Consider the following 16998-nt stretch of genomic DNA (forward strand, 5'->3'; position numbering starts at 1 on the left):
TAACGGAGAGTAGGAACCTGGAGACAATTCTGTGATAATTTTAAAAGGAGTGAAAAAGGCACCCCAGACCAGCAGCTGGTAGGTGAATTTTAATTCTTCAAGGACTCTGTGCGGACTGGTGGCAAAATCACAGCCCCAAGAATAAAGCAGCAGTAGCTATTTTCACTTCTCAATGACAGAGTAATAGAATAAATAAAATTCTAGGTTCCAGAGAATAGTTTAAATTTATCTAAACTCTAAATTATCATGGCATAGCTGCACAATTTACCTGAACTACTAATCTGACATAGTACAAAAATAATTGTATTGTTTTAGATCTTTAAAGAACGGTACAAATATAATTTAATTACTTTACACTATTAATTTTGTAGGGTTATAGCCACTCACTGCATTGTTAGTGCTATTTTGCTACTCAGAAGCTATGCTCAGTACTACAGTAGGTAGGTTCCTACATGTGGGACTTTTTTAGCTATGAATTTCTTCCAGAAAAGAAAATGATTCATTTCTCTATTCCCCCCCCCCCATTGTTATAAATACAAAGCACAAAGTATCTTCTGTGACATGGATGAAAAATTTGGGCCCAGAGAGTCAAAAGTGTTAAACATGACCCTCAAACATTAAACAGAGTTAAACAAGGTTTAAGTGTTTGGTACACAGGTACCTTAGCCTGCTTAGTCTCATGGCAAACACCATTAAAAATCTTTTATTAAAGATGCAGAAAACGAAGGAAAAACAGTTAAAGCATTTGAAAAATGAAGTATTAAGTAAGGCTTTCATTTTAACAACATTTCTTGTTCCCTTTCCCTGGAGAGAGTTCTTAGAAGGAAACCTTGCCTATTTTGACAGTCTTTTAGATGGTAACTCTCCTTTTTTGAGAAGAGAAAAAGTTAGCTGAGATGAGCTGAAGCTGTTGTTAAAGACTAATCCTGTTTCCTAGAAGACAAAACAAGACAAATGCACACAAGAAGGGATGAAAAAGAACAGGAAAAGAAAAATAGAAAATGGTGCCTGTCTTTGTGTTGTCTCCACTAGCATCTTCACTGCTGGAGAAACAACAGCATGGCACGTGGTCTGATTAGTCACTCTGAGACCTGGTAAACTTGCACCAGCTTCAGGCAGTTTAGGAAATTGCTTTCATTATTCTCTCTGGTCACAGGCTTACAGCAGTGTTGCAAAATATATAGTCCTGGCTGGCTAAGCCTGACTTTTATTAAACAGAAGGAAAAAAGAGAGGGATAGGAAAGAGAAGGAATAAGGTGGGGCAGGAAAAGGATACACAGGGTGTGTGTGACAAAGTCTCACATCCTAGATGGTGTTCGGGATGTAGCTGGAGCCAGTGAAGGTGTTGATGTCATCTGGGTCCCTCTCTTGGCCCTGACTGGTCAGGACACCTCTCAGGATTAGGCGGACAAAAGCCCAACAATGTCACAGTGGCTCCTGAGGTCCCAGAAGATGGTAGGGGTGGCAGCCATGATGGTGAAACTCCTCACTTCCCCTTCCCCATCTCTAATCTCTGTTAGAGAGTGATGAGTGGAATAGCCAGTCCTCTAATTATTTGGTCCGGCAATATTGGGCCTAATTTTTGACACCCCCATTTTGGTCTGTTGATTTTGGGACTCTCACAACAATTTTGGTCTGTTGATTTTGGGACTCTCACTTCTTTAGCAGCATGATCTTAATTACAGTCCTTGAGTGATATCCGCAGGAGTTTTTATTTGGACTAGTTTAATCTTTTTGTTTCCCTTTTGCACCTTTTTATTATAGGTTATGACACTATATAAACTTCTACTCACTTTTTACAGTTGAGTTCACAATTAGGATAAATCTGCAGGGACAATTATTACAACAGTTGTTGCACAATGTGTGAGTAAAGCACTTGAGTTAGCCATGAAACATACAGGAAAAGGCAAAACTTATCTTCAACTGATGTTGTATAAGCCAGAAAAGCTTGGATTATGTACTCTCCTGTGACAAGTTGGACGCTTTCCCATGTCAGTGCAGTCTACTTCTAAAGAAGCTAAATTCTCATTTAAAAAACAAAACCAAAAGCCCCCTCCAGAACCAATTTAGCACTTACGTGAAGAAAATCTTCTAAATATGAACCAAATGTAAACCGATGCAGAGATGTCACCTTAAGTCTTCAGACAGTTGTGCCTCTTCTGATGCTCAGAGTTCTGCCAAGTAGCTAAAGAATGAAAACGAACCAGAATCTTGAGTCTTCACTGGTGCTATTCAGAAGCCTGTGAGCAGCAGAAAAACGGACTAGAGTTGAGTAAGTTTCACTTTGCTACTGTCCAGTTAAGCTAGGAGCAGCAGCAGAGGCAATCATTCTGTTCTATAAACATTCTTATACTATGCTTATGTGAGCCGCTTCCAGTCTTACATTAAATGAAGTGACTACTCATCTGTCATGTAGTGTTTGTTCTTTCATCCTCTCCTCAGAATAAGGTGCAGTGCCTTTGTTTTGGTAAGGTTTTAGGGTTTTTTTTTTTTTTTAAACTATACGTGTTTTTATGTATTATGTTAGAGATGGCAGGGTGAAAATGTAGATGTTGAAAAGAACTGGGAAGAAAATTGATCCTTGTGGGACTCCACCAGTGAGGGGTCTAGTGATGGGAAATTGCTCCTCTACCTCTACTCCTTGTTTGTGTCCCTCCAGGAAGGCTCAGACCATTTTAGTGCGTTACCCTGGACCCCTACTCCCTCTCCCTGGTGAGACAACACTATGTCATGGTCAGCAATGTTGAATGCTGTAGCGAGCTCCAGCAGGATCAGAATGGATCTGTCCTTTATCCATTGACAGGAGGAGATCATTCCTGAGTGCCACTAAAGTGGTTTCGTTTCCATATTCTGGCCTGAATCCAGATTATGACATGTCTAGAATTTTAGCTTCAATTAGATGATCTTGTAGTTGGCCTTTGGCTAGCTTCTCTTTGATCTTGTTCAGGAATGGGAAGTTTGACATTGGGCAGTAGTTGGGTAGAACTGATGTGTCCAGGGTGGGTTTCTTCAGTGTTGGTCAAACTATTGTATATTTGAAGAAGGAAAGGAAGAGTCCACCTCTGAATGAGATGTTGTCTTTTCAGTCGAGAGTAGCACCAGTTGTTCATGACTCTTACAAGCCAAGGATATTTGTCAGATTTACAAGTCTTGGGTCAGTACTCCCTTAGGGACTCCTCTCTCATTGAAGCTATTCCCTAGGATACAGGACCCAAAAATCAAGGGTTTGGGATTGTGTAGAGTAGTGTAGATATCCCTGTTGCAGTAGTCAAGATAGGTAGAGCAGTTGAGATAATGCCCAGTACTTGTCAAGGCAAGTAACATGCTATATTTTATCATGGAGAATTGTGATACATAATTCTGTATTGATAGTATTATCTGGCTTATTACCTTGAGACTGAAGAAAATTGATAGAAGCTATTCTTTGTCCATCTAACTTTCACTGTGTGTTCAGGGTCAATCAGAGACTGCATGGGAGCCATCTGAAATGTGACATTTATATGACATGAGGCAGTAATTTAGATTTAATGCTACAGAGATAGCATTATTCCTTGTTGAGACACTTTTCTGCTCCTTAAATCTATATAGTTGTTTCTAGATAGTAATAAGGCATTTCAAGCTGTGCTAAAACTTCAAAGCATCTGAGCATTAGAATCTCTTTAAAGTGTTCACAATTACTGATGGCTTGAGAAATAGGTCACCTGTAAGATTTTAGAAATGGCCAAGAAACAGGGAATGGCTGTGTGTCACATAAAGCAGCCTAAAGGTTCTTGGCCAAATTGTGCACTGATTTGTACCGTGGGCAACTACCTTGATGCCAATAGGAATGCATAGGGATACAAGAAAGTTCAGAATTTGGTCATGTAATTTCAACTGGAAACTAGAAAAAGCATCTCTTCTATACATCTATATACAAGAATCTTGTATTCTATATTCTGCATTCTGTTAAACCAGTAAAAGTTGGATAATGAGTGTATTACTACATCCCATTTATTTCCTATTTATGAAGGGCTTTTGTTGTTAAAAGCTATTGCTATTTATTATGATTTAAGCAAGAGGTAAAATCACTTAAGTAGAAAGAGGACAAATATCAATGTACTGTGTAAGCATAACATTGAAATTACAAATTACACAACTGCATTTTTTAAAAATAGAAATTTCAATAATTGCAAAATGACAGTTTTAGTACCAAAAGTTCTGTTTATAATAATGATATATAATTAACAGTGTAAACTTCAACTACTCTGTAAACCGATACATTGATAGTGATGTGGAGGTGCCCTGTCACTCAAGCAGGCATTACCTCAAGTTTTCCAGGCAATTCAGATGTTGATAGGGGCCAAGACGGTTGAATGGCTTGAGTGGCGGAAATGGTGTGTTCCATAGCCAGAGAGATTAAACCCCCGGATATCCAAATGACAAACAGCAAGATATGATTATACCCCTCCATGAAGATACAATCTTATACATGTCCATTTTTTCTTAATGTTTTATTGATCTTTACATTCTTAGAACTGTGTTTAAAATTGATTTGAACTGGAAAGCCAGGTTTGATTCCCAGTTCAGGAACTGATCTGTTTGACCTTGCACAAGTATCTAGCCCACTACGTAGGAAAGATAGGAAGTACGGCAAGAGACCACCCTGGCTTAACCAGGAAATCTTCAATAAGTTCTACAAAAAGTGGAAACTAGGTCAAATTGCAAAGGATGAATATAAACAAATAACACAAGTATGTAGGGACAAAATTAGAAAAGGCAAGGCACAAAACGAGATTAAACTAGCTAGAGACATAAAGGGTAACAAGATACTATACTATAAATAAATAAGAAGCAAGAGGAAGACCAAAGACAAGGGAGGCCTGTTACTCAATGTGGGGGAAGAGAGCAGGGCAATAACAGAAAAAGTGCTAAATGACTTTTTCTTTCAGTTTTCACCAAAAAGGTTGGTAGCAACTGGACATCCAACTCAGTGAATGCCAGTAAAAATGAGGTAGGATCAGAGGCTAAAATAGGGAAAGAAAAAGTTAAAAATTCCTTAAACAAGTTACAGAGTAGCAGCTGTGTTAGTCTGTATCCTCCAAAAGAAAAGGAGGACTTGTGGCATCTTAGAGACTATTATTCTCTAAGGTGCCACAAGTCCTCCTTTTCTTTAAACAAGTTAGATGTCTTCAATTCACCAGGGTCTGATGAAATACATCGTAGAATACTCAAGTAGCTGACTGAGGAGATCTCTGAGCCATTAGCGATTATCTTCAAAAAGTCATGGAAGATCGGAGAGATTCCAGAGGACTGAAAATGGTCACTGTGTTTGCCCGTCTATAGAAAGGGGAATAAGAACACCCTGGGGAATTACAGACCAGTCAGCTTAACTTCATTACCAAGAATGATAATGAAGCAATCAGTTTGCAGACACCTAGAAGATAATAAGGAGATAAGTAACAGTCAGCATGGATTTAAAGAATAAATCATGTCAAACTAACCTAATAGCTTTCTTTGACAGAGAACCAAGCCTTGTGGATAGGTGGAAAGTGGTAGACCTGGTATATCTTGACTTTAGTAAAGCTTTTGATACTGACATGCATGATCTTCTCATAAACAAACTAGGGAAATGCAATTTAGATGGAGTTACTATAAGGTGGTTGCATAACTGTTTGGAAAACCATTCCCAGAAAGTAGTGTGACAAAGTTCCTCCTCTGCCTTGGTGGGTCTTGCCCTTATTGGTGGATTTCCTCGCCTCAGAGATTCACGGCAGCCCTCAGTTTGGTCACTTTTGCTAGTGGCTCAAACCTGCCATTCACTCAGCTAACCTCATCACTAGCCAGCATGGGGAAAAGGAAGGAGAACAAACCCCGTAGTCTCTGCTGGTCCACCTAATGGGTTGGAGAACAGGCCAGGGACCTTCTTCTCTGATGGGACCCACAGTTCAGGTCTACTCCTCCTGTATCCAATAGAACATTGGGGGGATGGGGGGAACCTGGGCCCACCCTCTACTCCAGGTTCTAGCCCAGGGACCTGTGGATCACAGCTGTCTACATGTTTCATGTAACCCCCGTGTGATAGCTACAACTCCCTGGGATACTTCCCCATGGCCTCCTCCCAACACCTTTGGTATCCTCACCACAGGACCTTCCTCCTGATGCTAGATAGTGTTCGTACTCCTCAGTGCTCCAGCAGCACACCCTCTCACTCTCAGCTCCTTGCACACTCCCTACTGACTAAAGTGAGGTCCTTTTTAAACCAGGTGCCCTGATTAGCCTGCCTGTCTTAATTGATTCTAGCAGCTTCTTAATTGGCTCCAGTTGTCCTAATTAGCCTGTCTGCCTTAATTGGTTCCAGCAAGTTCCTGATTGTTCTGGAACTGCCCTGTTACCTTACCGAGGGAAAGGGACCTGCTTAACCTGGGGCTAATATATCTGCCTTCTGTCACTCTCCTGTAGCCATCTGGCTGACCCTGTCACAGTAGTTATCAGTTGTTCACAGTCAAGCTGGAAGGGAATAATCAACTGGGGTCCTGCAGGGATCAGTTCTAGGTCCGGTTCTGTTCAATATCTTCATCAGTGATTTAGATAATGGCATAGGGCGTACACTTAAAGTTTGTGGATGATGCCTAGGTAAGAGGGGAGGATTAAAATTCAGAATGATTTGGACAAACTGGAGAAATGGTCTGAAGTAAATAGGATGAATTCAGTAAGGACAAATGCAAAGTACTCCAATTAGGAAGGAACAATCAGTTGTACACGTACAAAATGGAAAATGACCCTCTAGGAAGGAGTACTGCGGAAAGGGATCTGGGGGTCATAGTGAATCAAGCTAAATATGAGTGAAGAGTGTAACACTGTTGCAAGAAAAGCAAACATCATTCTGGGCTGTATTAGCAGGAATGTTGTAAATAAGACACAAGAAGTAATTCTTCCGCTCTACTCTGTGCTGGTTAGGCTTCTGCTGTAGTATTGTGTCTAGTTCTGGGCGCCACATTTTAGGAAAGATGTGGACAAATTAGAGGAAGTCCAGAGAAAAGCAACAAAAATTATTAGAAGTCTAGAAAACATGATCTATGAGGGAAGATTGAAAAAAAAAATGGGTTTGTTTAGTCTGGAGAAGACAAGAATGAGAGGGGACATAATAGTTTTCAAGTACATAAAAGGTTGTTGTAAGGAGGAGGGAGAAAAATTGTTCTCCTTGTCCTATCCTCAGAGGTTAAGAAGCAGTGGGTTTAAATTGCAGCAAGGGTGGTGTAGTTTGGACATTTGGAAAAACTTCCTAACTATCAGGGTGGTTAAACACTGGAATAAATTGCCTAGGGAAATTGTGGAATCTCCATCATTGTGGATTTTTAAGAGCAGGGTTGACAAACACTATCGGGGATGGGCTAGGTAATATTTAGTCCTGCCATGAGTGCAGGGGCTGGACTAGATGACCTCTTGAGGTCCCTTCCAGTTCTCCACTTCTATGATTCAAAGTCACTTCAAGTAAAATTTCAGAAGTGTCCAAGTCCTATCTTCAGACCAAATTCAGAAATTTAGGAGCCTAAGTGCCTAAATCAGTTTTGAAATGGGACTCTTCTCCCATAGTTTAACTGGTTTGTCCGTTTAAACTGTAAGTTCTCGGGAGTAGGGCTTGTCTCTTACTTGTGTGTGTATGTATAGCACAATGGGGACTCTAGGGTATAATTGTAATACAAACAACGTAATTATGTTGCTAATCTCACTGTTGGCATTTGCAGCTTCCTTTTAAGGGCTTAAATCTTTTGCCGGTTTTAACACAAACATTTAGACAAAATGTAGCTTCTTTTCAGCAACTAGAGGCAGCTAAAAAGTTGATAAAGTACCTTGGGAGAGTCTCCCCCTACCCTGGTAAAATGGGTTCAGGAACAGCACCTTTTAGAAATCCCAGCACCCTCCCCCTTCCTGGCAGTTGTGGGAGAAAAGGTAGACTTCCTGCTAGATTATTACCATTGGACCTCGCTATTCTCAGTATGATCTGTATCCACCTTGTGGGTTCAGTCTTTCACCTACCATATAACTGATATGTCTTTGAAGTTCTAGTTTAATGTTTGCTCTGAAATGAGAATTGCTATGGATATTTTATAGCTGGTAATCTAACTGTATTTAATTTTGTTCCCTTTAGACATTCCTGACATTGTGAATGGCAAACATCTTAAAATTTTCAGGTGAGTTTCTTTTTGTTGTATTTAATTATTTGTGGTCTGTATGTGCCCGACTGGACATCTCTAGAAATGGCACGGCATATCTCCTCAATTTTTTTTGTTTTTGGATAAAAAAGCAAACCACCCCAGCATTCTACAAAAAGCAGTTGGTGGAGGACAGCGTTCTCTTGTTTGAAGGGAAACTGATGGCATATTATTAGTGTACTCAATGTTTTGCTGTTCTAGTTTTTTTCTTGGCTACTGCAGCCTAAAAATTGTAACTTACTAGCTAGTAACAATCAATTATTGAAATATTGTAAGGTTTAAAATGCTGAGACTGTTAGGATTGAGTTCATATAACTTCAGTGACTACTTTTTTTGGATATTTTCAAACAAACTTTTAAGATGGGAAATTCTCTGCCTATATTTTAGCAATTCATATAGCAAATAACTTCGACCATGCTCTGTTGAGAGATTCAGGGGATCAGAGTTATGGTGCTGAGCTTGATTCTTTTCTCCATGCATCAGCAACGGCTCAGTAGGATGCACTATAGAGTTAGCATTCTTCCTTTCCTGAAGAAGAAAACATACCTTGAATGTTATTTTGGGAGACTCTTCTGGCTGCAGAGAGACCAACATCCAGTTTTTAACCAGGAGGGCAGGCCAATATATAGGCTCAAGGCACAAAGTTTAATGGTAAATGGGAAGATATCCGAGCACCACTTCTACCTGCCACATACACTCTTCTCCCTTCCCCCCAAAAAGGATAAATAGTAGTTATCTGCATCTCATGTATCCTATCATGCAGTAGTTTCAGTATTGTATTGTTTAGATATCCCTTAAGTAACCAATATGAGTTAGGGCACTGTTTTATCTTCTGATATGTGGGTGCATCATACAAACTAGATACAGTAAAATCAGTAGTCGTACATGTGGACATCAGATGCAGTTGTTGATTTTTCCCTCTAAGATTTCAATGTGATTTCAAAGATTTGCATAGCCCCGGAATGCTCTGCCATAAAATATAATTCCTGCCAACAACTTAGAAGACCTTGTAAAGGGATTAGATATTTATATGGATGAGAACTGGCTCAGACAATTACATTAAAGGAGATACAACTTTTTTTTTAAAAAAATTATTTTTTATTTTTTGAGGGATATAACATTTCAAAGCATGAGCCAGCCACTAAGTCATGGAGACTGGGAAGAAACTTTCTGTATGGACAGGTGTCATGGTTACAGGTGAAACTGGTTTTGTCCCTCTTCAGAGCACCCCTTAGGTGACAGGCCTGGCTTCTACAGCATACTCTGGGTGGAAGCACAGAGTTCAACCGTTCTGGGACTGGATCTCTGTGCTGCAGCCCCTTAGCCTGTTTCCTAACTGTGTTAATGTGACAGGCTCTGCGGGGTTTGGCATCTGTAAGAGTTTCCCTTCTGGAGCTTGTGACAATATAAGTTTGCAGTGACAGAAACAACATCTTCAAAACAAAACATTATTTATTCTTTCATCCTAAGGTACAGAGCTTGCTGAGCAAAGGGTTAGAACAACAGAGTCCTATATACCTATTTTCCTATACCTACACCGTAGTCCTTTGCAAGTATTTGCAAGTTCCATTCAGTCTAGTTAACCCCTATTTCTGGGGAGAAGCAGACTGTCCTGCTCGTAGCATGCTCTCTTTCGGTGTCTCTCTTAGCTCTCACTGACACTCCCTGGGCAGCCTCTCCTTCCTACCAAAGCTAGCATTTTAAAGATTTTTAGGATCCCCTTTCAAACTAGGCCTAATCTGGGGGAGAGTAAACTCTTCGTAGCCTAGATGGAGCCAGTAAACAATTTTCCTGTTGTTTCCTTGAGGATTCTTATCTGTGTCATTGTTTTGCCTTTCCTGCTTGATTCCTTTAACAATCCTAAAGATTTAACTCTGTGCATTGAGGCAGGAGAATATTACAGACAGTCTGATGGGTATATGATATTTATAAAAAAAAAAATACCACACATAAATCCCTCTTTCTCCACAGCAGGCTATTCTATAATCGGAGTTTCTCGGACCTGATACTGAGTACAGGATGATGGATTAGATGGACCAGTGGTCCAATCTGATATGGTAATTCCTGTGTCCATTTGTAAAATGAAATCCTTAAGGATGGATTTTCAGAGCTGCTGAGCACCTTCAAGTCCTTTTTACTCAGAGCAAGTTACAGGTGCTCAGCATTTTAAATGTTTGTTTAAAATTCAGCATAATAAACTAGCATTTCCCCATGGCAATGCAAAACCGCAACAATAATCCAGTCAGACTGAAGGCAAACTATACAGTCGAGCTACATTTATCTAGGAATAACTATAAGAAATCTTAAGAATTGGGCAGTGCAGTGGATTAATTACCACAGCTCAATCTGCTCTGTCCATTAGGAAGAAGGCTTTGGAGGATTTCATCTATGTGGTAGGAGTTAAATTTAAAGGGACTAAACCTCCAACTGCCATGAGTTCAGGAATGCATAGAGTGACTTATCATACCATGAACATTCTGACAGAAGGTTTGTGTTTTATTAGCTTGTTAGAACGACAGTAGATTTGTCCATGTAAAAAAAATGGAAAAAAAATGGCTATTGCCCTTGAGAAAAATCATCCACCAAGTGCCTTTAGTATAGTCAAACATCTATAATTTCGACACTGGGCCTGATGTGATTATTAAATGAATCCTTCCTCCTTTATGCAGCCTCTAGCCTTTAGAAAGTAATAGGTTCAGTATGTGAATTTAAATTACACATGCATTGTATCTCCTTGGAATCACTCATACAACATTTTAACATTTCTCATAGATCATAATGAACTACTGTTTTCCAGTAGGTGGAATATTAGCTCTGCACATTGAGCACCCAAATGGGGAAGTTGATCCAACTGCAGTTATTACTTTGCACAAAAGGAGTTAAGTCTGTCAAATCTAAAACCAAGTGGTTCATAGTCAGAAGGGTACAGAATAGAAATTGACAGTAGGAGTAGAATGAGTAATATTTAACTTACATTTAACTTACATTTTTTCAGGGTCTCTTATCCCACAGAATTCTAAAGCACTTTACAAACTAGATAGATACATGAATCACTTAATTCATCACTGAAAGCAGCCAGATGTGGGTTGAAAAGTCATAATGGTTTTAGTTGTGCTCAGCAGAAGTATACAAGTTCAGGGCAGGAAATGAAGAACATTGTATCAAATTTGAAACTGCAGGGGGGATTTAAATTGATAGTGTAAATTAGTAGGACAGATTTGCTTGACTTAATCCAGTTCCCCTGTAAAAATGTTAACTCTGCTGTTCTTTTAAAAAGTTTCTTGATTTATGGCTCATCAAAAAGACAGCGTCACCGTCCCCCCATATGCCATGCTGGGGCACTGGGCAAGTACTAACTGTCAGAGAAGATAGTCACTGCTATAAATGGCCAGTATCACTTCCTGCAGAACCCTTTGTGATAACCTATCAAAATACAGACCAGACCTTTCTTGGCTGAGATCTTACCATGTTGGAGTCCCATGCTGTATAGATGTGTAAACACTGCAATTAGTGTGGTATACAGCAGCATGCATTTTAACAAACTTTAATCTATACAGTCAGTACTAGGTTCGTTAACACTTTAAGAACTGACTTCTCCTGAGCATCCCCATCTGCTTATCTTAACCCAGCACCCCACTCCTGCTCATCGCATACACCTTCTCCCTGCTGCTTTCTTGTCTCCCAGTTGGATAGTTGCTGGCGTGGGGTTCTTTTTTAGATTCCCCTGCTGATATACTGTCCCAGCGACATGTGCCCCCCGCCCCTACAGATTTCAGCATGAGTGTGGAACAAGTGGAAGAAAGATGTATCATTTGCGCACACATGAACCAGTAAAGGTTTGCAGAGGACAGAGCACACTGGGACTGATGTGAGGCGAAGGCTAATGCAGCAAATCCTTTCTGGTTCCAGACTTATACTTCTACCTGACCTGACTGAAAACCCTTTTCAGTAACCAATATTAGTTAATTTTTCTGGGTTCTGAATTTTAAACATAAATTATTTTTCATTATATCTTTTTTCTTTAAGAGAATGGGATGGCGATCTGAAGAAACTGCCAAACATTAAAATGAGAAAAGTGTCTACTAAAAATGCTGTTTGCAGTAGGACGGAGGTGGCAAATGGGGAAGCTGAAGAGGAATTAGATGCAGCAAAAGACACAGACTAATGAGCACCAGCTGATACGAAAGATAAAATAGCTGAAAGGGACTGCCAGGAACCTATTTGAACGATCACTGGAAGCAGAAATAAAGCTGGTATTTTCAATTATATTTGAGAAGACATGGCTTGAATATTTGATTAGTTGGTTGTGCTTCACCCTGGCCTTAATTTGTGGAGTGAGATTTCAGCAAGCAGCATGTTAGATTCAGTGTGGTGCTTACTTAAAGAAAAATGAAGGCTTTAAAATTTAAAACTTTCAGAAAATCTCCATTTCCCCCCTACCTCTTCCACTCTAGCTTCTCTTCAGGGTGCAAGCCCCTGGATATGCGTTGATGGGGAATAGTTATCTCTAGTCTAATGGCTGTGGGACAGTGCACTATCTGTGACTCACCTGTTTTGGCAAATGTGATGTGGGGGGTAAGGGGGATTTTCTTGGTAGTGCCCATTCATTGGATGATGATAATGAGAACATAAATGTAGTTTAATTTTGATAAGTAGGTAAGATACTGTTATACAGCAGACTGCCTTTACCCATAACTTGGTCCATTACCTGAGGCCTTTAAGTTAAGATAAAATGGTACTAAATAGGTGACTTAAATCTATCCCCATAGTCACCATCTCCAGATTTTCTTTACTGAGCCAGCAACCAGCCCTCAGCAAATTGTGCATTGGCAGATGATGGCTGAAGCTTGGGTAATGGCTTAGAGAAGCAGGCTTTCATACAGCCTCATGTTAGCACACTTGAAAAGAGCGTCAAAAATTGGAGGAAGGCTTTTGGAGCCTCCTGTAAAGCATCCCTCTACCTCCCTTTGTGCCTAATTTGGACCCATCTTTCAGAAAAGCCCTTGTCAGACTTTAGAAAAAGCCAAGGAGAGAACAGTAGGAAGAATTTCCTTCTCTACCCACTTCCTTTAAGGGCACAGGCCCTGGCCTGTAACTAAGAAATGTATGCCAAAGTAGAAGCATAGTGTCCCATTTAGTGATAGGGGATATCCATAACTTGATTATCAAAAGGGTTCCTAGGTCTACAACTGCATGAACTCAAGAAAAGCCTTTTACTCTAGGGCTGTAGAGGCAGAATGTATTTCTGCCACTAAAAGCTATGTGCACAGATTGACTGACTGTTTTCTGATGCCAGTGGTAACCAGTTAACCCTTTTACGGAAGAGATTTTATTGCCTTCATTACGAAGACTGAGTTGATCGCTAAACTGAGACACTGTTGGTTATTTGGTGTGGCTTAGTGGATAGAATACTGGACTGGGGTTCAGGACACCTGGGTTCTCTTCCCAGCTCTCCCACTGGCCTACTGGGTGACCCTAGTAAGTCACTTTCCTGTGTTTGCGTATTTGTAAAATGAAGATGATGATGCTTATTTCCTTTGTAAAGCACTTTGAGATTGACAGATGAAAAGTGGTGTGTACGAGGTAAGTGATAGTATTTGTACCATTGCTAGCATATTTACACGGGGATGCTCTTATGGCATTGTCAAATGATTCATAAAGTGGGTGGGCTTCCTCGGGGTTTAGTCTTAAGGGATGCTGCTGGGTCTGGCAGAGACTTGCTAAACAGGCAATAGTTTGCAGGTGGGCAGTTTAATATCTTCAGGTTAAGGGAATTTATATGGATCAGGTATTCAGCCCATCCCTCACTCATAGGGAAATACATAACAATTGAGCTCAAGGCTATTGGAAAAAACCTGACAATCTCATTTTGCTGCATCCTCCCATCCCTGTGGAAGGGACTGGGGACTCTGGATACTTTCATGGAACCTGCTGTGAGGCCCAAGCGTGTCTCTTTTTTAGCGAGTAAGGTCAGACAGTGGATAAAGTACATGGACCTGACTGATATGAAGTGTAGCGATGGTAAATGCTTTGTATTCTACTGAGCCAAATTGCCAATTCTAATATCTGTAGAAAAAAACCTGCCACGCTGTCACAGTTGTGTGGGATGTTTTCAGGGGCATAGATTTGTTGGTGCAGAAACTCAAGGTAAGATTAATTTATAGAATCCAGAATTCATTTTTCTCTTGGGCTTAGTGGATATCATGTGTAATTTGGGGCTGAGTGGGTTCTTGATTTAATATATAAAAAAGGCTTTCTTGGGTTCAATGGTATGACCATTAGGCTGCAGAAGAGAAGAATGAGGGGGGATTTGAGAGCTGCTTTCAACTACCTGAAATGGGGATTCCAAAGAAGATGGATCTAGACTGTTCTCAGTGGTAGCAGATGACAGAACAAGGAGTAATGGTCTCAAGTTGCAGTGGGGGAGGTTTAGGTTGGATATTAGGAAAAACTTTTTCACTAGGAGGGTGGTGAAGCACTGGAATGGGTTACCTAGGGAGGTGGTGGAATCTCCTTCCTTAGAGGTTTTTAAGGTCAGGCCTGACAAAGCCCTGGCTAGGATGATTTAGTTGGGGATTGGCCCTGCTTTGAGCAGGGGGTTGGAGTAGATGACCTCCTGAGGTCCCTTCCAACCCTGATATTCTATGACCAAAACCTCCTTGTTGTGCTCAAGGCTAAGTTTTAAGGATCTGTAGTGTTAAGCATGTCTCTAGGATGTGGGGTTTGATTTGCCCTCTGTGTGAGACTCAGCGGGAGGACCAGCCTTCACCAGACTCCTCTGTTACTGCTGTTAGGAGATGTAATTCAAAACTAAACCTCTTGCTGTCAGGATTCCCTAATTACAGGGTATCACTCCTTTCCTTATGACTGAAATGGGAGGCAATGTTGGATACCACGCTAGAAGTTAGTAAGTGGAGGGCACAACTGGCATAGTTTGAAACTGTTGTGCCTCTCTCTTTCAGTGATGGATACATCTTGCAATTCTGTGTTAGTTCTGTTAGGCCCCTCCTAGCCTATTCTTAGCAAATTTCATTCAGTTACTTACCAGATTTTTTTTGGTATGTGGTCTGGATAGGGGATTTCCTGCCCTGGACAGTGAACTACATTGCATAACAGTAAGTTTCTATTATTAACCAAAACCAAAAAAACTCCCTTCTTGCCAGACAGAAGGCACATGCACTGTTATGGTTTGAACTAAACTGGATTAGCCAGTAATACAGAATTAACCACTCTGTTTCTTAAACTCAAATGAAACAATGCTACAAGGAAGTGAGCTGGAGAAATTAAAGAGGCCTGGAAGATGTTTGAGTGACCTTTCACTTGTAAGCTGCATCCATGGCCATCCAGCAGTCTGGTAGCTAGTGCGCATCTCATGTGGCTGGGAGCGCAGCTGGCACCTGGGCTCTTAATCAGCCAGAATCTGTGGCAGCTCCTCTCAGAGCTGGGGACCAGGAGGAACCCGAGAATCGGCAAGGAGGAGGGGTGAGTAGTGAGGTGAGGGAGGCAGGGGCTCTGGAGAGAGCACGGCTGGCACCCATGTCCCACTCTGCCTGTCAGGCCCTCCTGGCGGAACCCATGGAAGCTCCTCTCAGTGCCACAGGAAGTTGTGAGCCAGCAAAGAGAGGGAGCTGTTCATGGTGCCATCCCAGGGCATGTGGAGCCAGCTGTGGAGACGCTAGACCCTGAGGCTGGCAGCAGCATGGAAGGCTGGCAGTGCTAAAATGAGCCCCCAGCATCCCATCCAGTACAGAGTAGTGGTGGGGGGAGAGCCTATACTGCCGTTGTGGCTGGGACATAGGTGCCCGGTCTGTGAGTTCCTCTCCACTCCGGGCTCTGATTGCAACTCCCTCCCAGGGACTTGGGGTAGGGGTTGGGAGTAGGGCTGGCTTTGAGGCAGGGTTGGGGAGACCCTAAAATCCTTTCCCCAAGGAAGTCTTGAGCTAGCAGGGAGGGATAAGGGGAGGCAAGGTGCACCTGGGAAGGAACAGTCTGGGGTCGGGTGTCCCCTCAAGGGCTGTCTTTCACATCTTTGCTCAGTTAACCCATCATTCCCTAAGGCTGAGCATCTGAGCATTCTCATTCGTCCCTGCTAAAGGTTTTATTGCCTGCTCTACACACCCTGCATTGGTTTAACTAGAGATGTGATGATAACTGATTTAGTTAAACTGGTGCAATGTGATGTATAATTGCTCTTAACTCTATTTAAATCTGTCTCATCTGCTTAGCTTGCCTTGGTAAAGGTCCAAACAAAACCTGAACTGATATCACTGATCTGAATCACCAATTGACCTGTGTCCACAGAGCAGGTATGGAGGTTTTTTGGTTTGTTTTTTTAAACCCAATTTTAGCTGCATTGGTGTAACTTCCATATATAGACAAGTTCTGTGTTTCACTTTGGTGATAGAATCACTGCAAGAAGTTCTTTTTTTTTTCTGCATTTTCTTTTAATGGGATGAATAAAAGGGGCAATAAGCCTTATTCTTCCTGGAAGGACTCGAAAGGCTAGTTTGTCATTGTAAAAGATGTGATGTCCTTAATAGCACTGTGTTAAACTGACATTTGTGTAAACATTTTTTAAATAATGTATGCTATTTAGAGTCATGGAGAATGTTAGATTAGCTAAGTTTTTCCATGAACAGTTCCATTAAAACAAAAGGCAATATATAAAGCAAATGTATAATCTGTAAAGTTAACTAACTTGACAAAAATCGAGCAGTCTTGAAATAATTTGTAATACTTGCTGCTCACGTTATGCATTTTCAAATAAAAGCGAAACTAGATAGAGAAATAAAAATTTTAATTGTAA

At 41.0% G+C, this 16998-nt stretch overlaps 1 protein-coding gene across 3 annotated transcripts in view; it reads left to right on the forward strand.

The window, feature by feature from the left end:
• Nucleotides 1–16998, forward strand: part of TMA16 (translation machinery associated 16 homolog) — a 56662-nt gene that overhangs the window by 33302 nt on the left and 6362 nt on the right. Inside the window, exons 6-8 of one of the 3 annotated variants that reach the window (XR_012158611.2) lie at nt 8129–8171; nt 12219–12445; nt 16418–16998. Coding sequence is in view for 1 of the 3 variants with exons in the window: in XM_073341535.2 (XP_073197636.1) it covers nt 8129–8171; nt 12219–12357 (182 nt within the window). In the remaining 2 variants the exon portion in view is untranslated. Of the gene's footprint in view, nt 1–8128; nt 8172–12218 lie in introns of all 3 variants that reach the window. The other 2 variants (XR_012158610.2, XM_073341535.2) reach the window with 2 other exon arrangements.

The sequence above is a fragment of the Lepidochelys kempii genome, chromosome 4 (genome assembly GCF_965140285.1).
Source record: "Lepidochelys kempii isolate rLepKem1 chromosome 4, rLepKem1.hap1, whole genome shotgun sequence".
Classification (NCBI taxonomy): Eukaryota; Metazoa; Chordata; order Testudines; family Cheloniidae; genus Lepidochelys; species Lepidochelys kempii.